This window comes from Miniopterus schreibersii (genome assembly GCF_964146895.1).
Source record: "Miniopterus schreibersii genome assembly, chromosome: 8".
NCBI lineage: Eukaryota > Metazoa > Chordata > Mammalia > Chiroptera > Miniopteridae > Miniopterus > Miniopterus schreibersii.
This window is the reverse complement of record NC_138109.1, coordinates 5,505,847-5,527,325: the sequence shown is the minus strand read 5'-3', so window position 1 is coordinate 5,527,325 and position 21,479 is coordinate 5,505,847. Positions and strand designations below refer to the sequence as shown.

The 21,479-nt window shown below is 46.3% G+C and overlaps 2 protein-coding genes across 4 annotated transcripts in view; one reads left to right on the top strand and one right to left on the bottom strand.

Moving 5' to 3' along the window:
- Positions 1–1,921: 1,921 nt before the first annotated feature.
- On the bottom strand, positions 1,922–10,904 carry DFFA (DNA fragmentation factor subunit alpha). Its single transcript, XM_081144785.1, has 6 exons — positions 10,692–10,904; positions 9,322–9,483; positions 8,109–8,251; positions 4,345–4,534; positions 3,983–4,134; positions 1,922–3,225 (listed from the first exon to the last, which is right to left on the bottom strand). Exons 1-6 carry the CDS (start codon positions 10,825–10,827, stop codon positions 3,013–3,015), a joined length of 996 nt encoding a protein of 331 aa, XP_081000911.1. The 5' UTR covers positions 10,828–10,904; the 3' UTR covers positions 1,922–3,012.
- Positions 10,905–12,695: 1,791 nt separating this feature from the next.
- PEX14 (peroxisomal biogenesis factor 14) overlaps positions 12,696–21,479 on the top strand; it is a 129,598-nt gene continuing 120,814 nt past the window's right edge. The window contains exon 1 of one of the 3 annotated variants that reach the window (XM_081144794.1): positions 12,696–12,777. In XM_081144794.1, the coding sequence (XP_081000920.1) occupies positions 12,742–12,777 (36 nt within the window). In that variant the 5' untranslated portion in view covers positions 12,696–12,741. The remainder of the gene's footprint in view (positions 12,778–21,479) is intronic. The other 2 variants (XM_081144796.1, XM_081144795.1) reach the window with 2 other exon arrangements.

Genomic DNA, 21,479 nt, shown 5'->3' with positions numbered 1-21,479 from the left:
CAAAGTCCTTAAAAACCTCAAGTTATAAAAGACACAGCCAAGATAATGTAAGGCAAAACCCTACAAATAAAATGTTGAAAAACCCTGGAGGCAAAAAATATATATAAATAAAATTAGGAAATTAAACAGCTAAACAATCTGGTTAGCAAAGGCACATTAATCTTGTGTTAATGCAGGTTTCTTTTTTTTGTTTTTTTTTGCAGACAACTATTATTTTATTCCTTTCTCTCTGGAAAATGAAAAACCCATTAGTTTTTCCTTTTGCTTTTACCCAGAAATTAAGGGTTGGTAAGTGGTAATTAGCACAGCTCCTGTCACAGCCAGTTGCCTAATGGGGACCAGCATTCGACTTGAGTTGAAAGAATAGAGTATGGCTAATGTGGAGTTCATTAGCCCCAGCTGCTTTCGCTGGCATTCTTTCCTACCGTAGGGCAGGCGCGGCCTGTCCTCCCTCCTATTTTTAGGCCTATTGCTGTGTGGCTACTTTTCTATTTTAGCAGGCCTGGAGGCGGTGGAGGGAGGGTAAATGGTCACCAGGGGCAGTGTAATGTGTTTGCAACCGCTCTCTACACATTTGGGCTAGAGTTTGCAGACTGAGGTCTTTGCCCTGGAGACCCATCGCCAGGCGCCTCCTAAGAACACAGCCCTGCCTCTGCTCCCGCCCCATCTCTGTCCCTGGGGAAGTGCAAGGGAACCGCTCTGCAGTCTGTTAGGCTAGGTCCCCTGCACTTCCTCGTCCTTTCAATCTTGAGGCCTTACACTAACCTTATATTTTTGGAAACTAAGGTCCCAAAAAGTTAGATTCAACATGGGTTTGTCTCGCTCCAAACCCAGGGTACTTTTTCCATTATCCCGTGCAGCGGAGATGCTTGATGAGTTTCAGGTACAGAATACCAACCGCCAGGCCAGTCACCCAAAGCTCCGCTGTGCCTGTGACAAAAATATGAGAGACTTGGAGAAGAGAGGTGCCATTCTTAGCTTCCTTTACCATTGTGCCAACTGCGGTGTTCCCGACGCTGATTTACATCTCCTACCCCACCCGCACAATGACTGCAATTAGAAATCTTTTGGCAGTTGTGTTGTAGACATCTCAGGCCCTTGCTGGTGGGAGCTGCCTCCAACTGATTAGTACAGCAAAGCCAGTGATCTGGATGTAGAACTGAAGAGTGTGCACCCATAAGAAAATACAAGTGGAGAGCACGGGAATTAGAACCAGAAGACCTGCCTTTGAATCCTGGCCCCCCGATTGAGACAGGAGGCCAGTCCCTGAACCTCGCTGAGCACAGCTTCGCTCATGTATAAAATGAGAGGTGACAAGCCATGCCTTGCCCAGCTCGCTCACTTTTGTGAGGTGCCAATGCGGTAGGTGCTATGGAAATCCCCAGCTGGCATTACTGCCTCTTTGGGGGCATTTTGAAAATATGTGAAGCTTTTAGTTGTCTCAACACCTAAAGGTTGCTACTGGCATTGAGCAGGTAGAGGCAGGAGGTGGGATGCAAGTCTTCCAGTAATTCATGGGACGGTTCCCCACAGTGAAGAATTGTCCCATATTCTGCGTGACTTTTGAACGTCATGCTGGGCATTCATATGGATGAAAACCTGTTCCAAATTATCCTAGCCCGAAACCGAATTCTATTGTATATATAAATACAAAGTATTTCCCCCAGTTTAAATGTTCCCTGGATTTTTCAGGTATGCAGCCACCTGTGAAAAAAAGATGTTATTTTGTTCAGAAGGTCACTGGTAGGGGAAATCCCATTACAAAGGGCAGTGCTGCTTGTGGCGTCTGAGTTGACAGTCACTATGCACTAAGCCTGGCTGCCTCGGTCAAAGTCATGGCAATTTATGATGCTTGTCTAACTACAAGCTTCTTACAGCTTCATTGTGCCCATGGTACAGTCATGTCCAGACAGAGACGTACTGAGATGCATGCCATTTTATTGGAAATTTTCCTTGTTTCTTCTGAAATACTACATTTGGGGTATTCTGTCAGTGCTGTTGAGAGTACGAGTGTAGGCAGGTTAGCAGCCCTGGCTTTCATTTGAGGATAATTAAGGAGGCATAACAAAAGACGCTATTAAAAAGGAAATGTTGGGGCTAATGAGAGAGAACCAAGGGTGAGGCATTAGTGGAAGGGTGCTGAGTACATCTCAGCCTCCTTAAAGACTACGGGAGAAGGAAACAGTTCTTTCTGTTCTGTTTGTCTTCTGCACCCACTGGACTTACTGTTATATTTCTTTACCTTATAATTAGCCAATGTATCTCTTAATAGCATTCTATTTTCCTTTAAGAATGCTTTTAAAAAAACCAAGTCAATGATAACCCATTATCTTTTCCCTACCAGCAAACCAGATTACAAAACCTGAAGAGTAAGTTTGTACAGAAACAGGAAGAACGTAAACCAGAAGTCTCTGCTTTGCACCCAGAGAGACTTGGAGCCATAGCGCAAGGAAATCGATTTAATGACCTTTTATACTCCCTGCTGATAAAACGTATTAGGAAACTGAAAAGAGTTTCAGATATAATTTCACAACACTGAATTGCCAAATAGAAATGGTGAGACTCTCTGTATGTCCCTATGGTATGCAAACTTAATATGTGCCTTTGAACCGACAAACAAAAAAGCTCATTAACATGAGAAACAAGATTGTGGCCATAATCAACACTATTATCTCACCTTCTCTACCATTATTTGTTTAAGCTCTGCATTTCTATTTTTAGAACAGGGCAGTGAGTCTGAAATATGACAATTTCTTTTCACTGCCCTTTGCAATTACTTTAAATCTGAGAACATAAGAACATGTAAGAGGAGGTGGGATACATTGGTGCAGTGACATTCAAAATGGGTAGAAGGGGAGACGCTGAGATCTGGAATAGTCTTCCAGCCTCTCCCAGGAAAACGTGCTCTGAGGCAGGGGGCAGAGAGGTATATAGGTAGCTGAAAGGCTGAAGGGATTTACTGATAACAAAACCAAGGTCACAGGGTTCTCTTTGGCATATCTGCAGCTCCAGCTAGGAGGGGTCTCGTTTGGCTCGTTTGGGATCCTGCAGTTCCCCGGGCAGCGAGTTCCTCCTTGCTGAAATGTTCCTGAGCGAATGCAAACTCTGTATCTGCTGCAGGCGCAGGCTCAGCTCCTGATCACAGGCCTGTTGGACAGTTTCCGTCTTCTTTATGTCCCAGTTCAAAGCAACAGCCAGTGCTTTGGGGTCTTCCTTGGTAACCAACTGCGGCAAGAAGAAGAAGCACTGAGAACCACGACCTCTGCTCGCCTCACCTGCCGCTCCCACGGCTTCTTTAGGGGCGTGAAGTTAGGCGACACCCGTCTGTCATGTCCCTGCAGAAATGCCAGGTCTCCTTCATGTTACACTGTCACAGGCCTTCTCTTACCAAACACCAACGGGAAAGGCTCTTTGGAAAGTTTACCGGGAGCAGCTACAGAGTCTTCCCCTACAGGAAATTTAGCCAAGTTCAAGTCAATACAGCTTCCTTCCCTTCTAGTAACAATGGGGAGGTAGTTGGGACAGGGACAAAGGTGAAGCAGCTCCCACTGTGATGGGTTCTCTTTGTCAAGCTTCTAGTTCCCTGGTCTTGGAGCCAGCACAGGGTGGTCCCCTGGAGTGTGCCTTTCCCTGTGACAGTGTCTGTGCCTCGACTGCCTGTGAAACTTCCACGTGGCACTGACAGAACCAGGGCCGTGTCAGAAGCTGAGCCTGGCCCCCGTCAGGCTTCGTCACCTCATTACCCACTGTGGATCAGAAAATAATGTTTGATGGTCTGTGGGAGTGCACCCATTTTGTTTAAGCCATTCTGATTTAGATTACACGAGATGCTTGCAAATGCTCTGGCATACAATAGGCAAATTGGCAGCTAAGACTCAGGGTCTGCAGAGGTGGAACAAACCCCACGCGAGCCTCTGCAGGGCTATACTACACCTCCGGGGGGGACGTTCTCTGCGGTTCAGGGCCCCTGGCTCTGGCCCACCTCCAAATCCTGACTAGACAAACTCAGCTCTGGAGCAGGCTTCTCCTTCAGTGCAGTAAGGATCTGGCTTGAAAGGGCAATTTCGGAGGAGCTCTCTCTGCGCATACCCGTGTCCACTGCGTCCCCCTTGTCACTGAAGCCAGCTTGGGAATCTGCAAAGCAGACGTGAGATGGAGATCAGCACACTGTGGAAACACAGCTACACAAAGCACCAATCAGAAGAATCAGGCGCACAAGACAGAAACGTCATTTCAAGATGCCAGCAACCGTGGCCATGCCGTTTCTGACTACGTTACATTTGGTTCTGAGGGAAAGGCTCTATGGCACGGAGTTGGTGTCACTCCCCAGCCACCGAGTCCTACCTGGCTGCTTGGACAAGATGCTGCCCTCCTTCTCCAAAGCCTGGAGGTAAAGCTCCAAGAGCTGCTTGGACTGACGGGCCTCCTCTCTCTGGTCAAGCACCTGCTGGAGGGTGTTCTGGAGCCCCTGGACGGTGACACAACTTTGGCATAGTTCCTGAGCCAGGTCTGAGCAGGGAACATCGATGAGCACCTGACAGGCAAATATGGACTTTAAGAAACCTAGGAGTATTTTCTTTTTTTTTTAAAATCCTCACCTGAGGATATTTTTTCCCATTGCTTTTTCAGAGAGTGGAGGGGGGGGGGAGGGAGAGAGAGAGAGAGAGAGACATCGATGTGAGAGACACATTGATTGGTTGCCTCCCACTCAAGTCCCGACCCAGGCTGGGGGCTGGGCCTGCAACTGAGGTACGTGCCGTGGGCTGGAATTGAACCCGGGACCCTTCAGTCTGCATGAAGATGCTCTAACCACTGAGCAAAAACTGGCCAGGTCAAGAAAACCTATAAGTACTTTCTAAGTATGGTATTATCTCTCTCAAATTCATCAGTTTCAGAAACTCATTTAATCTACTTTCCAAAGTTACCTAATATGGCTGCTTAAGAGACAAGAGAGAGTATGCAATTTTTTCAGTTTTCCTCTGGTGAAAAAATTTGGAAAGATGCCCTAGTGCCTCATTAAAATCTAAACAAAATCCTGATATTAAAAACCCAACTGTGCCTGGCCTGTGTGGTTCAGTTGGTTGAGCACTGTTCCGTGTACCAAGAGGTCACTGGTTTGGTTCCAGGTCAGGGCACATGCCCAGATTGCAGGCTCGATGCCCATGTTTTGGGCTCCATCCCCAGTGGGGGTGGGAAGGGTGAGGGAGGCAGCTGACCGACATTTCTCATTGGTGTTTCTATCACTCTCTCCCTCTCCCTTTCTCTCTCTCTAAAGAAATCAATAAAAACAGTTACAAAACCCCCACTCAATTAGAATATAAAGGAGGTGTATGATTTATATAATGAATTGATATGAGATTGTTTTAAGCAAAAGTTTTTCGAATGATTTTAATCTTAAACATTTTTATTATACATGTTCATAGCTTTAAAAGACTATTTTAAAAATATAAACTATACTAAGCTTTTAAATAACATGTCCAGTCTGAAATAAAAGAGGCCTCACTATATCCTAAATCTGCTATAAGGATAATTTTTAAGAAGGCTCACTCTTTTGACATATACTAGAGCAAAAATAGTCTTCATAACAGGAAGAGCCAATTGTTGAAATTCGTGGGCGGTTACTAAACTCTCTGGCCTCATTTTCATTGTCTGTAAAATAGGGTAATACTAGTACCTACATCATAAGGTTTGTACCTCCTGAACTTCTTCCCTTCCCTCCCATCTGTTCTCATTCCCGCAGACCCTGCTGTGGTGGTGCCTTTCCTTCATCTGCCCGGCCAGCCTCTGCAAGTCCCCTTTGAGTGCCCTGAACTTCCCCACGGAGCCCAGCCCACAAGGCTGTGTTCACTCTTTCTGATGTTCCTATTTTGTGAGGCCTGTGGTGCTCCTGTAGTGTGTTGGGGTGGGGAGGGATCTTGTTTTTTAAGAAAAAACCCTCAAGCTTGCTCCTGTCTTCCCTTTGCCTGGAACACTCTGGCCCCAACTTTTTTTTTTTTTAATATATCTTTATTGATTTCAGAGAGAGGAAAGGAGAGGGAGAGAGAGATAAAAACATCAATGATGAGAGAGTCATTGATTGGCTGCCTCCTGGGGATCAGGCCCACAACCCAGGCATGTGCCCTGACAGGGAATCGAACCCCGATCGCCTGGATCCTAGGTCGATGCGAAGCTCAACTGCTGAGCCATGACCGGCCGGGGCCTTTCTTTTTTTAAAATATATCTTTATTGACTTCAGAGAGAGAAAGGGAGAGGGAGAGAGAGACACACACACATCAATGAAGAAAGGCATTGATCGGCTGCCTCCTGCATGCCCCTCAACTAGGGATTGAGCTGCAACCCGGGCATCTGCCCTGACCGGGCATCAAACCGTGATCTCCTGGACCCTAGGTGGATGCTCAACTGCTGAGCCACGCCCAGCCGGGCTGGCCCCAACTTTCCAAGGCAGGCTCCATCCTGTCCTTCAGCTCTCAACTTAATCGTCACCTCTTGGAAACCTGCCAATGCTTATCAACTATACTTCTATATATTTATTTTATGCACAGGCATGTGTGCAAAACGACACTGGTGTATGTTTTTTTGTAGCGTTGTCTGATGACAACCCCAACGTCTACCAGTTGGGGAGACTCGATGAACAAATCACGGTACATGCATGAAATGTAATTGTATGCAGTGGTAAAAAAGAACCAGATGTCTCTTATCTACTGATCTGGATACTCTCCAAATACTTCTTTAAAAACAGGCTAGATATGCTCCCACTGTGTAACACGGGAGGAGAAAATATATACATATTTATATGCGGAATGTCTCTGGAACAGGAGGAAACTGACAGGTGGCTTGTCTCCAGGAAGAGAAACCTGGTAGCTAGGGGCAGGGGTCAGACTTCCTTGTAAACACCCGACAATAGCTTTATTGAGACATAATTTCATCCCATGCAATTCACTCATACAAAGTGTACAGTTCAGTGGGTTTTAGCATATTCACAGAGCCCTGCAATCATCAGCACAACCATTAGAACATTTTCACTACCCCAGAAAGAAACCCCATACCTATTAGCAGTCACTCCCTATTTCTCCTCAAAGCTCCCCACCAACCCCAGCCCTAGGCAACAGCTAATCTACATTCTATCACTACAGGTTTGGGTATTCTGGCCTTTTTATTACAAATACAATCATAAAATATGCGGCCTTTCACATCTGGCTTCTTTCCCTTAGCATTGTTTTCAAGGTTTATCCATGTTGCAGTGCGTGTTAATAATTCATTCCTTTTTATGGCTGAGTAATATTCCAGTAGACGGATATATCACATTTTACCATTTTACTTACTCATCAGTTGGTGGACATTGGGCTGCTTTCACTTTTTGGCTACCTGGGTATCCTTCTATACCTCTTGGATTTTTAAACATGTGAATGTATTCATATTACTTACTCAAAATAAACATATACATTTATAAAATAACCAAAAGGTCGCCTCCTTGAAGGGGGCCTTCCTTTTTTTTTGAATGGAACTGCCTTGATCTCCCAATCTAAAGTAGCCCCCTCGCTCAGCACATTGTCCTGTGTCATACACTTCTTGTCTTATCTGCCTCCCTTCATCAGAATTTGGTTCCATCAGAGCAGGGACTGTGGCTGCCTGTTCACCACTGGACCCCAGTGTACTGAGGCACGCCAGATACAGGGCAGGGGCTCAATAAATATGTCTTTGAACTAACACATACTACTTTATCCCAGCTTTACTGGAGAGGTAACGCCGGAAGAGAAGCTAAGATTCTGGCTCAAAGTCACAGAGATGAGCTGGGATTTAATGGAGCGCCTCCACTTCCATGTTCTCTGGCAGAACGTCCTGGACCCCAGGGTGGCCTAATGCGTCTGGGTGGGCCTGGGCATCTGTTTGCTTCAAAAGCTCCACAGGTGATTCTGATGCAAGGTGAGGGCTGAAAAATTCCTACTCCGGTGAGCAAATTAGGAAATGAAGAATCTTGGTTGTCATCTAAGAAGTATGTGAAAATTAATAAATAACAAAAGCATTGATGGCAAGAGGCATGGGAACTAAGAGAGTGCTGAGGGCGGCAGAGGCCAGCCGCGTGGCCGTGGGCCATGGGGGAGGCTTACTTGGAGGTCTTCCTCTGACAAGAGGATGATGCTGGACAGATCTTCCTTCAGCTGCCGGGCCACATTCTTCCACTTCACCCCTGCCCCGCTGTCTGTTTCATCTATGTCCACGGACTCCTGGGAAAGCCAAGCAGTACCTCCGTCTGATACACAGGGGAAAAGGCCAGTCACGCACGGTCAGATGAGCTTGAAGTGCTGTTCCACCTCCTCCGCCAACATACGCAACCCCCCAGGATGTCTGCATATCCTTCGGACTGACCATTTAGAATAATTTCAATGGAGAAGGAAGCACTTTTTCTCAAGGATTTATGGGAAAGCCAATCCCCAACCAGGATCTTAATTTTCCCTCTCCTTCCATCTTCACTTTATTTCTGTATGAAACTGCTCTTTATTCTTCTATGGAAAGAAGCTACTTATACCCAATGTATGGTCACGCATACCCAGGATCCTACCTTTAGGCTCGTGTTTGTGTCTCTGGGTGTGTTCTGTTTTTGTATACGAAACATTCATTCTCACCAGCATGTCTATGCTTGTGGATTGGTCTTATGCTCGACTGGAGGAGCTGCGGCCACTGCTGTCCCTGGGGCTGAGTACAAAGGTGGCTGCTAGAGCCATTGCTGAAGGTTAATTCCTCAATTTAGTGGCATGAGGACTTTCCTTAAGAGACTTCTTTGGCTCTTTGACCCTTGCTCATCAATATTAGTTCCCTTTTATCTCCAGTGATGATGGTGACAGGTAACATTTATTGAGCCCTTCCTGTGTGACACGGGTGAGATCTAAATGCTTTCTATCAGTGGTTCTCAAGTGGTAGTGACTTTGCCCCCAGGAGACATTTGACAGTGTCTGGAGGCATTTTTGGTTTTCACAACTGCGGTGAGGAGATGCTACAAGTAATTTGGCCACGGGGGCCGGCTAGTCAATGGCAGAGCCAGGATGCAGCTGGGGCAGCCTGACTCTTCCTGTGGCTCCGATAGCTCCGCCATGCTGCATTTTAGTTGCTGTCGGTCTGTGAGTTACTTGAGAACGGGCCCATGTCTGACTCACCTTCACCCCCAGACTGAGCACCACACTTGGCATACAGAAGGTGCTCAGTAAACATTTGCTACATAAATGCCTAAACAGCCAAGCAGCAACCAGGTGCCTGAGCAGTAAAATGAATCACGATGGATGTTGTGTTGCATAGATCATTCCATACATGGCCAGCATTTCTTACCTGAGTTGTTGTACGCCCACTTCTCATTACCGGCCAATGCCACAAACTTAGTATTAGAAGGCAGACACAGGAAGTAATCGTCATCATCTACTATGGTGCCATCCTCTGCCAGGACCAGGGTGATTGGTGCCAGGGACTTATCAATGGCCAGGATGTCATAGGCTAAGAGAAATAAAATATTTGGCAACTGACAAATATCCATAAGGAAACTACAGCCATCCTTTCACTCTCAATTTGTATGCCTAGCAGAATTCCTGGTAGGTAATGAAAACTACAATAACCACCACAGCTTTAGTAGCAGTAATGCAACACTTCCATGTGCCTGGTACTGTTCTAAGTACTTTTCATATAGAGTATTTGATCTCTTAACAATCCTATAAGGTAGGTACTATTGTTATTCCTATTTTACAGACATCAAACCCAAGGCTCAGAGAACTTAAGTAACTTGTCCAAGATCACACATTAAGCGACAGAACTGGTATTTAAAAAGAGAGGGGGAAAAAAAAATTAAACACTTACATGGCAAAAGCCATGCCCCTAAAGCATCTGCAGTACTTTGGCCGCTTCCGTCTGCCTTCTCGCGGGGCTTGGTGACCCTGGGAGGAAGCACTGGACCCTGGCACACGCTGGGACTACATCCCTGGGGGACCCCTCGCACGCGGAGCAGGTAGAACTTCTCTGGTTAAACAACTTATTTCTGCAGACTAATAACACTTGTAAACTATCTGCATGTATCACCTCCTCCGAGTCCTGACAATCCTGGGAAGCCGGGCTGGAAATATACCCGCTGCCAAGGAGAAAACTGAGGGTGGAGAGATGGCTGGTCAAGCGGCTAGTAACAGTGTGGGCGCGGGGCTCAGAACCTCCGTCAGCTCGGCCACGCCCAGCATGCGATCCCGTCTGGGCCCCGGAACATCGGTGGCAGCCCCTCCTGCCCGCACAGGCGCCCACCTGCGGGAGCGGCGGGTGGGAACCGCCCGCCCCGCCCGCCCCGCCGCGGGCTCATCTCAGCGCGCCCGAGTGACAGGAACGCCCGAGGCTGGGAACGGTCCCAGACCGCCGTGATTTCAGGCGAGGTCCCTAAACCGGGTCCGCCTTAATCTGCGAAGCGCTCCCCGTTCGCTTTCCCACCACAGCCCGTCTCCCGCGCGCTACGTTAAAGCGCTTGCAAAACGCTTTGAAACTTGGGACATCGCTCGGTCCACGAGAGTCGTTTCTGTCCCGAGGCTCCAAGAGCTTCGAGAAACCCAAGTCGCCTCTCCTCACCCCGCCTTGCCCCCGCCCGCCATGCTCACCCGGCCGGGGATCCCCTCAGCCCCAGGCCCCCCACCCCCGGGTCCCCCCAGGCCTCGCGCCGGTCCCGCGCCTACCCTTGCTCCGCAGATCCTCGAGGCAGGAGGCCGCCACGCCGTGCTGTTCGAGGCTGTGGTTGCGGCGCAGCAGACACGGCTTTAGCGCCTGATGCTCGCCGGGTTCCGGGGCCCCGGCGCCCCCGTACACGTCCATCCTCTACGGGAGTGGCACCTGACTGACTCCAGGAAGTCGCGGAGGCCGGTCGCCGGTGCCCCCTCCCCACCCCGGCCCGCGGCATGCCGGGAGATGTAGTCCTCCCTGTAGCAAATCACGCGTGGGACCAAGGAACGCCGGGAGATGTAGTTCTCATGAACACTAATCGCGTGCGGGCCCCGGGCTATGCTGGGAGCTGTAGTCTCCGGGTGCAAAGCCGACTGGGTTACGTCGCGCAATTCGATCTAGGAGGAGTTTTTTTCCCTACCTTATATCTAGCAGTGGCAGTCGCGCGATCAAAAGGAGCTCAACAGGGATTTATTTTGCCGTATGGAGGACACGCATGCATACTCCCTTGAATTGTAAGAGCACTCCTATTTACACGTATACATGCCTACTTTTAATACTTAAATAAAAGCCTGTCATTGTCCTGCGTTCATTTGTTTTCCCTTTCCAACCTGAAAAGATCTGTAAGATGTCCCATCTTTCAGGTCAACCAGAAGGAAGTCAGTTTAAAAAATTGATGAGTGTAGTTTTCAGTCTTGCTGAACAACATAACAGAGAAGCATACGATACTCACACATTTCCGTTCCATCCCCTGCTCCAAGCTCTGCAAGTTGGGTTGGACGCATAACAAAATTCGGTAAATAAGTTAAACATTAGCGTCTAAAAGACATCAGAGAGGAAAGAGGGAAGGCGAACCACATCACTGAGATTGTCCATATGCCGCTTGGCAATATATTGGTCCTTGTTCTAATACTGCTACTTAAGGAAAAGTCTGTGTTTTTTCCCCCATGAAAACCCAATATTTAAGTTAAAATAATAAGAAAAATTATCAAAACAGTTCCTCGATTAAAAGTGTCCTTTTATGTAAACAAGAAATAATTGTCAGCCCACATTCATTCAAGGTCAGTCTCATATTTTGTTCATGAAAGGAAAGGAGGTATTATCTCATAAGAAAAGGGCAGCCATTTAAAAGTGTTTGGTAGACCCTGCCGGGGTGGCTCAGTGGTTGAGTGCTGACCCATGAACCAGGAGATAAGGGTTTGATTCCCGGTCAGGGCACATGCCCGGGTTGCAGGCTCGATCCCCAGCAGGGGGCGTGCAGGAGGCAGCCGATCAATGACTCTCATCATTGATGTTTCTCTCTCTCTCTCTCTCTCCCTTCCTCTCTCTGAAATAAATAAAAACATATTTAAAAAACTAAAAGTGTTTGGTAAAAGGAACTGTGAATTGAAGCAACACTCTTGAAAACTCCACAGCCAATAAACCACAGCTACAACATGAACTAATAGTTGAAACGTATGCAACCCAACCCTCTCGTGTACATTTAAATTTCACATTTGCACTCTACTCTCCAAGAAGCCTCCTATTCTGTGTCCTCCCAGTAGGCCTGCACACTATTATCTTCTCCAAGATGCTGAAACTGTGTATGTGTGTGTGTGTGTGTGTGTGTGTGTGTGTGTTTGGCCTGTCCTTGGGAGCAGGGGTTGAGTCTTGGATCTTTTTATTTCTAGCGCCTATCAAAGTGCCTGACAAAGAGTAGGCGCTCAACAAGTGGTAACTGAACGGAACCATTAATTAATTTCCAAGCCTTTTCTCATTCATTCATTCATTCATTCATTCATTCATTCATTCATTCATTCAATACTCAGCGAGTCCCTACATAAACCCAGTGCGCTGTGGGGATGGGCAGAGGTTTGATTCAGTAAGAAGAATACACAGATAAGTACGCAAAAAGGGCCGACCTCGAGTCTTTATGGGAGGAAAGCAGAGACCTGATGAAAACAGCCTGGGACCCCCTCCCATCGACACGCTCGGTTTCGGCTACTTCAGTCTGGGCGCGAGAGCGGGAGCGAGGGCGCCTGGGAGAAGCCTCGCCCGGCGGCGATAGATTAGTCAGGCCTCAGAAAGATGGCGTCCTCGGAGCAGGCAGAGCAGCCGAGCCAGGTGAGGGGAGTGGGACTGACTGCCCGGCCGCGGTGGCGGAGACCCCAGCTGCACTGGGCGCTCGGGGTGCGGCGGGGAGTCGAGTGCGGACCCTGCGCCTCGGAAATCGGGGCCCGGCCCCCCTGCCCCCGCGCGGCCCCGCCCCGCCCCTCCCAGGTCCTCGCCGCCCGGCCCCTCCCCCGGTGACTCCTCACTGACCACCTTCCCCAGCCGGGCTCGGGGCACCCGCAGGTCCCACTACCCACCTGCCGGCCCCTGGGGGTCTCCCTTGAGCTTGGCCGGGGCGGTGGCGGGACCGTCGAGAAGCCCCCAGCCTTGGGCTGCGAGGGCTGCTGCTTGAGGAGGGGAGTGAGAGGCTCGGGGGTTCCGGGCTGCTGCTCCCGGGAGGGGCCTGACTCCATCAGGCCCCCCCCCCAGCCTCCGCCTCCTGGGGTGGCCCCGCAGCCCCCCTCCGTCGTTAGCCACCTTTGCGCTCCCCTAGGCCAGCCGGAGGGTCGGAGCCTCTCAGCGCGTTGGTGGGAATGGGACTCCATGTAAACAAGAGACGCCACGGGGCTTGGGGCTGAGGCTCGGCCCTCGCCTCCCCGAGGGTGCTTTTCTGGATCGAGAGCGCCGATCTAGCTTTTCAGCCACAGGTTCAGCCAAACCTCACAGCATCCAGGAAGGGGACCTTGAGGACCAGGGCTCATGCCTGCAGCCCGCTGTCGGGAAGCGGTGGGGCGACGAGGCCTCCGAGGGCCGGGTGGTCCCGTGGCGGAGGGGCTGGGGCCGAGGCGGGCTGAGCCGCACCCCGCGTTCCCCGCGTTCCCCGCGTGTGTGCTGTCATGCCCAGGACCAGTTACGTTTATCATCTCGTTCAGTGCTCACTCGAACCCTTATGAAGTGCACAGGCCGTTAACCACCATTTTGCAGAAGTGGATCCTAAAGGGGCTGTACCGTGCCCTTGATCCTGTGCCCGACTGAGCCTGGATTTAAAGCCCAGGTGTGCGCGACTCCACCCGTGAGCCGAAAGTGTTTAAATTTAGTTGGAATTAGAGGACGGAGGAAATGGTGCCGTCCTGGACCCCCTCACTCGCCTGTCGCCCCCTTGAAACACCTGTGGACTTTGCAGCGGCCTGCTGGCGTTTTCCTTCCTTCCGGCCGCTTGGTGTTCCTTCCTTACTCCTCTGTTCTTCATGACAAGTTTATTATGGGAATCGCACTTAGAGGAGTTGTGTGTTCCCCAGGCCGGCTTCCATTAGCAGAGGGAATGATTCAGAAAGAAGATGTCTGGATGGTAAAACATGGGGAATCATTAGGGCCGATGCTGGCCGCCTGGCTGTCAGGAATTCCCGAGTGTGAGGAGTGTCCTGAGAGGGGGGCCCCTCCTTTCTTGCTTTACCCCAGTGAGCTTGCTGAAATGCTGAGACTCCTCAGAATCTGGGCTTCGCTCAACTGTTATATGTTAGGAATGCCCACAGGCTGGGACTAACGGGTGACTTCAGCCCCTGGTTCTTCTATTTGCCGGTGCTGTGAGCATTACTAAAAACCTTGCCACTTGGAGCCATTTAGTACCCAGAGGTTTTTTTTTTTTTTGGTTCTGGAAATTGCCGTCTCTGTACATGTGGAAAGGACGTAAGGTCCTTTAAGGGGACTTGGCCAGCGCTTATTTGGTTTTCAGCTCCGTTTCTCCTTTGCCCTCCTTTCCAAAGCTGGTAGAGATGGGATTGCATCAGAATACACTGGCAACCTGGAGGAAAACGAACTCTTCATGCCAGATTCTCCCACTTTCTAACAATAAGCTGCAAAAGCACACTTTTCAAGTGAACCGGCTCTTTTTACCAGTTACTTGCCATTTCATTCTTTTAGAAAGAATAATTTATTGATTTTTAGAGAGAGAGGAAGGGAGAGAGAGAGAGAAAAACATCAATGGGAGAGCGCAGTGTTGATTGGCTGCCTCATGCACACCCCCTACCGGGGATGGAGCTGGCAGGTGCCCAGTGCACAGGCTGATGCCCTACCAGCTGAGCCACCATTTCATTTTTAAGTCCTGGTAAACCTGGTTTCCTTTTTCTCTAGTCAAAGCAGAGTGGAATGGAAGGAACTGTTTGGAGAATTCCCCCAAACTTGGCTTGTATGGGAAGAGCTGCATTACTGCATGGGGCTGAGGCAGTATTCTGTCTCATAGAAGTTTGTTAGTGGGCCTTGTGGCCTCACTATCTCATTTTGAAAGATGAAGGATGTATAACCAATGCTTTCGTCCTTAACAGGCAGTGTAGAGCGGTGGTTAAAAGCGTGAGCTCTGAAGCCATCCCCACTGGCTTAGAGTCCTAGCCCCACTATGACCAGCTGAGTGATGGTGGATAAATATTAACTTCTCTGGCCTTAGATTCTCCAGCTGTAAGAGAGGAATGACACTAGTGCCTGTCTCATAGGGTTACCCTTGAGGATTCAATGAGTTATTTTAGAACAGTGCCTGACATAGTGTCTTATCTATTATAATTCCATTCAAGAAACTCTGAGTTTTCATTCACAAGTGATCTAAACTTTTCCTCAAGCCCTATTATAATGTCTTTTGGGGTATGATTTTTTTATGTTGTCCACTAAAGTTATTTGTTCTGAAGTAATTTCCTTGAAATTTAAAGGAACACCCCAAATGCTGGTGTTTATCTTAGTTGTTCTTCGTGACTTCTAGATTTCAGGGATATACTTACTTTTTCATAATAGCATAGTCGTCGTAGTCTGCCTTCAGGACGGTCTTTTGGGATTGCATTTATTGCTTCATTCATATCCTTGCTCTGGCTTCCCCATGTTGCTGTCTAATCTCTGATTAAAGTCCTGTCTAGTCTGTACATGTTATGGCCCATAGGAAGAGGAAATGTTATCCCTATTTCCACCAACTTTTCTGTCTTCAGTGGAGAGTAGAGGCATGGTTCAATCTGCTTGTCTAATGGTTGTTGAATATTGAGTATTATTACAGAGCATAGATTTCAAATCTATTGAGGCTCACTGGACATAGTAAATTTTGTGTTGAGAAAACAGAAGCAGGGAAAGGAGAAGAGCCCAAGGAAGATGTTATGGGGTGGGATAGCAGGGCCTTGTGTCTGACACACTTCAGTTTGAACCCTAGCACTCTCTAACTACTGGACTTGTCCCTCCACCTCTCTGAGCATCAATTTTCTCCTCTGTAAAATGGGAGTAATAAGTTACCCTGGAGGGTTGCTCTGAGAGTCAACTGAAGTCACAGATGTAAAGAGAATGTCATGCCCTGGCTGGGTGGCTCAATTGGTTAGAGTGTTGTCCTGATATGCCAAGGTTGCAGCTTCCATCTCTGGTCAGGGCACATACAAGAATCAATCAATAAATGCATCTATAAGTGGAACAACAAATCGTCGTTTCTCTCTCTCTCTCCCTCTCCCTCTCCCTCTCTCAAGCCAATAAAGAAATTAAAAAAATAACAAAGCATGTCATGCATACTAAGTGCTCAGTGAGAGTGAGTTTTCTTCTCCAAGTCTCTACATGCAGTTTGGGAAGGCTAAGGACTCTTGAATGACAGCAGTGCAAACGAGAGCTTTTCCCTCAACTTTTTATTTTGAAAATTTCCCAACCTATAGAAAAGTTGAAAGAATAATACAGAGAGCTATAAAACTCCCATAAAAGCTTCACCAGATACAGTTTACATTGAATTTGTTTTATCTCAGTCTCCATATATATGTGTGTGTGTGTGCATATATACACACACACATATATATTTTTTTTAAGAAAGAGAGGAAGGGAGGAGGAGGGAAACATGGATGTGAGAGCGGAACATTAATTGGCTGCCTCCTGCATTCCCCCTGCCCAGGGTGGAGCCGGCAACTCGGGCATGTGCCCTGACTGGGAATTGAACCGGCAGTCTTTTTGGTGCACAGGATGATACCCAACCAACTGAGCCACCCTGGCCAGGGCTCCTGATGTATCTTTTTTTTTTTAAAGGATTTGATAGTAAGTTACAGACATCACAATATTTCATCTTGTAATACTTCACCTTTCATAAGAGTAAGGTTATTCTCTTACATAACTACAATATCGTCACGAAAGAAATTTAGTATTGATAAAATATTACTTAATACAGCCCACATTCAAATTTTCCCAGTTAAAAATATCAGGATCCAATCAAGAAGCAGATTGTGTTGACTGATCTCTTTCGTCTGCTTTAATGTAGGATGGTTCCCTAGCCTTTAACATTTAAAAAAAGATCTTTTACTGAAGTTTAACATATGTCCAGAGAACATACAAATTGTTTGTCTGGCTTGGTGAATTGTAACCAGTACCCAGATCAATAAATCAGACATTACTAGGACCTCAGAAGTCCTGCTAGTGTCCATCACTGTCTAACCCCCAGAGGTTGCCCCTATTCTGACTTAAAATCCATAGGTTAATTTTGTCTGTTTTTGAGCGTTATATAAACAGAATCATAAAGTGTGTCTGGCTTCCTTCACTCATCATTACATTTATGAGATTATCCATGTTGTGAACAGGGACATTTCACTTTTACTGCTATATATAGTTTTTACATCGTGTGAACACATTTGTCCATTTATTTGTTATTAACCATTCTGCCCTTAATGGACATGTAGATTGTTTCACCTTTTGGGTTATGACAGTTGGTGCTGCTGTGAAAATACATACTTTATGTGCCTTTTTGTGAACGTATGTATGCATTTCTGGTGAGTTCACCTGCCTTTTCATTTTTCATGATACTGACGCTCAGGAGAGTCCGGACCATTTGTTCTGTAGTGTCCGCTACCTGGATTAGTCTGATTTGCTTCCTCACGTTTAGATCCAGGTTAAACATTTTTTGTGAGAATACTGCATGGCTGTCATTGTGTCCTCGGTGAGTCACATCAGGAGGCCTGTAACACTGGTTTGTCCCATTATTGAGGATACGTTTGATTGCTTGGTTAAGGTAGTGTCTATCAGATTTCTCCACTGTGAAGATAGCTTTTTCTAAACGTCACTTTCTTTGCAACTTTGCTAATATTTGTAATTCCTTAGTTTAATATCTTATTGAGTCACAAATTTCTTGTGGCCAAAAACTTTACTGTGGAATTAAGTAGGTGTGTTGTGGTCATTTTAGTGAGTGTTGACAAATATATATATTCCTGTGTGACCACCATCCCAGTGAAATCAGGACAATTCCAGTATTCCTGAATGTTCCCTCATGTTGCTTCCCAGAAATTCCTGGCCTTTGGTCTTAGGCCTTAGGAAATCTAACTGCTTTCTGTCACTGTAGATTATCATGTCTTCCCTAGAATTTCATGTGAATGAATTCATAATGCACATACTCTTTTGCGTCACTTCTTTTGCCCAGAGTGTTTGTGAACTTTGTGTTGTGTGCATCAGCACTGTATTCAGTACTTTTTGTTAGTGAGCTGTACTCTGTGGTGCAGATAGACCAGCATTTGTTGATATGTTCACCAGTTGGTGGGCATTAGGATTATATTCATGATCTATTGATGCATAAGAGTATGACCACAGACTTAGCAGTTTAAAACAACCTACATCTATTGTCTCAGTTTCCACGGGTCAGGATCAGGACACAGTTTAGCTGAGTCTCCCAGGCGGCTATCAAGGTGTCTGCTGGGGCTGTAATCTGAGTCTGGACAGGGGAAGGATCTGTTTCTTTTCTTTTTTTTTAATCTGCACCGGAGGATATTTTTTCCATTGCTTCTCAGAGAGAGTGGAAGGGAGAGGGAGAGAGAGAGAGAAACATCGATGTGAGAGAGACACATTGATCGGTTGCCTCCCACATGCACCCCCGACCAGGGCCAGGGATTGAGCCTGCAACCTAGGTATGTGCCCTTGGCTGGAATCAAACCCGGGACTCTTCATTCTGCAGGCCAGTGCTCTAACCACTTAGCCACGCTAGCCAGGGTGGAACGATCTGTTTCTAACCCGTGGTGGTAGACAGCATTCAGTTCCTTATGGACTCCAGTCAGAGGGGCTGAGGTTGCTGTCAAGTGTGTCTTCTCAACATGGCCACTTGCTTCCTCACAGCCAGCAAGGAAGAAAATCTCTTCGCAAATTGGACATTTCGGTCTTATGTATTGTAACCATGTACATGTAGTTACATGCATCCTGTCGCCTTTGCCAGAAGTAAGTCACAGGTACCACCCACACTCAAGGGGACAAAACTAGTGTATGAATGCCAGGAGGTGGGGATCATCAGAGTCACCTTATAGTCTGTTCCCACATGATCGTTTCTAGTTTGGGGCTACTATAAATATTCATGTATAAGTGTTTGTGGGGATATGTTTTCATTTTTCTTGATAAATATCTGAGTGCAATTGCTGGGTCATGTAGTTGCACGTTTAGTTTTATAATAAATTGCCTAAGAGTTTGCAAAGTTGTGCTGGTTTTCTTTCCCATCAGCAGTGTATGAGAGTTCCAGTTGCCCCATGTTTACAAGAATACTTGATGTCGTCTGTCTTTTTAATTTTAGCCATTCTAGTGAGTGTGTGGTGGTACTGTGGTTTGAGTTTACATTTCTGTGGTAACTAATAATTTTGAGTATCTTTTCCTGTGCTTATTGGTAAAGGCTGAGGCCTGTTTTTCCCCCATGTGGATGTCAGTTCCATCATCATTTGTTTAACAGATTACCCTTTCTGCATTGAATTATCTTGCCACCTTTGTCAAAAATTTAAAAACATTGTATATACAAAGATCAATTTCTGGACTCTGTTTTGTTCCATTTGTCTATACATATGTCTGTCCAACTGCATAATCTTGAAATCACGTATTTCAAGATTCATTTTCTGTATTCATTTTCTTTTTTAAAAAATATATCTTTATTGATTTCAGAGAGAAGAAGGGAGAGGGGGAGAGAGAGAGAAAAACATCAATGATGAGACAATCATTGATTAGCTGCCTCCTGCACGCCCCCTGCTGGGGATCAAGCCGGCAACCTGGGCATGTGCCCTGACCAGGAATCGAACTTCCATCTCCTGGATCATAGGTCCATGCACAACCTCTGAGCCACACCCGGCCAGGCTGTATTCATTTTCTGAATTGTTTTAGCTCTAGTCTTTTGTATTTGTATATAAATCTTAGAATCAGTTTATCAATTCCTACAAAAAACTTGGTGGAATTTTTATTGTAATTATGTGGAATCTATAGATCAGTTTACGGGAGAATTGACATCCTAACAATATTGATCTTCTAATTCATTAACGTGGTATGTGTCTCCATTTAGGCCTTCTTTGATTTTTCCCAATAATGTGTTTTAGTTTTAAGTGTGTAGGTCTGTACACATTCTCTTGTTTCTCTATAAACATTTCATATTTTTGCTGGTTATTATATTCATGGATTTTACTTTTTATATTTAATTTTTTGTTGTTCAGTGTGAGTATATAAGTCACCAAGTTAACAGAAAAACTCAATAAAATTGAGTTTTGTGTGTTGACCTTATTTCTGCAACCTTGTTAAACTCATAATTCTAATAACTTTTTTGTAGATTTCTCTGAAGATGATAGTGCTATCCACAAATAAAAACAGCTTTAATTCTTTATTTTATTTTATTATTATTATTATTTATTATTATTATTTTAAATTTTATTTTTGTTTAAAATATTACAGATGTCTCTTTTTCTCCCCAATGACCCGTTCCACCCCATCCCTTCCCCCTCCCCAGTCCCTCTCCCCACCATTGTCTGTGTCCTTGGGTTGTGCATATATGCATATAAATTCTTTGGTTACTCTCTCTCCCCCCATCCACCCGTCCTCCTCCATCCCTCTGACATTCATCAGTCTCATCTATGCTTCCATGTCATTGAATCTATTCTGTTCATCAGTTTATTAAGTTCTTTAGATTCCACGTATAAGCGAGATCATGTGATATTTGTCTTTCGCTGCCTGGCTTATTTCACTCAGCATAATATTCTCCAGGTCCATCCATCCTGTCCCAAAGGGTATGAGATCCTTCTTCTTTACAGCTGCGTAGTATTCCATGGTGTGAATGTCCCACAGCTTTTTAATCCACTCATCTACTGGTGGGCACTTGGGCTGTTTCCAGGTCTTAGCTATTGTAAACTGTGCTGCTATGAACATCGGGGTACATATATTCTTTCTGATGAATGTTTCAGGATTCTTAGGATACATTCCTAGGAGTGGAATCACTGGGTCAAAAGGCAGCTCCATTTCTAATTTTTTGAGGAACCTCCATACTGTTTTCCATAGTGGCTGCACCAGTCTGCATTCCCACCAGCAGTGTACTAGGGTTCCCCCTTCTCCACACTCTCGCCAGCATATGTCGTTTGTTGATTTGTTGATGGCAGCCATACTGACAGGTGTAAGGTGATACCTCATTGTGGTTTTAATTTGCATCTCTCTGATGATCAGCAACGTTGAGCATTTTCTCATGTGTCTCTTGGCCATCTGTATGTCCTCTTTGGAGAAGTGTCTATTTAAGTCCTTTGCCCATTTCTTAATTGGGTGGTTTGTCTTCCTCTTGCTGAGTACTATGAGTTCTTTGTACACTTTGGAAATTAGCCCCTTATCAGATGCATCCTTGGCAAATATGTTTTCCCAGACCGTGGGGTTCCTTTGTATTTTGAGGCTGTTTTCTTTTGCTGTGCAGAAGCTTTTTAGTTTGATGTAGTCCCATATGTTTATTTTTTCTTTTGTTTCTCTTGCCCTAGGAGATGTATCAGTGAAAAGTCCACTATGTGGCATGTCTGTGACTT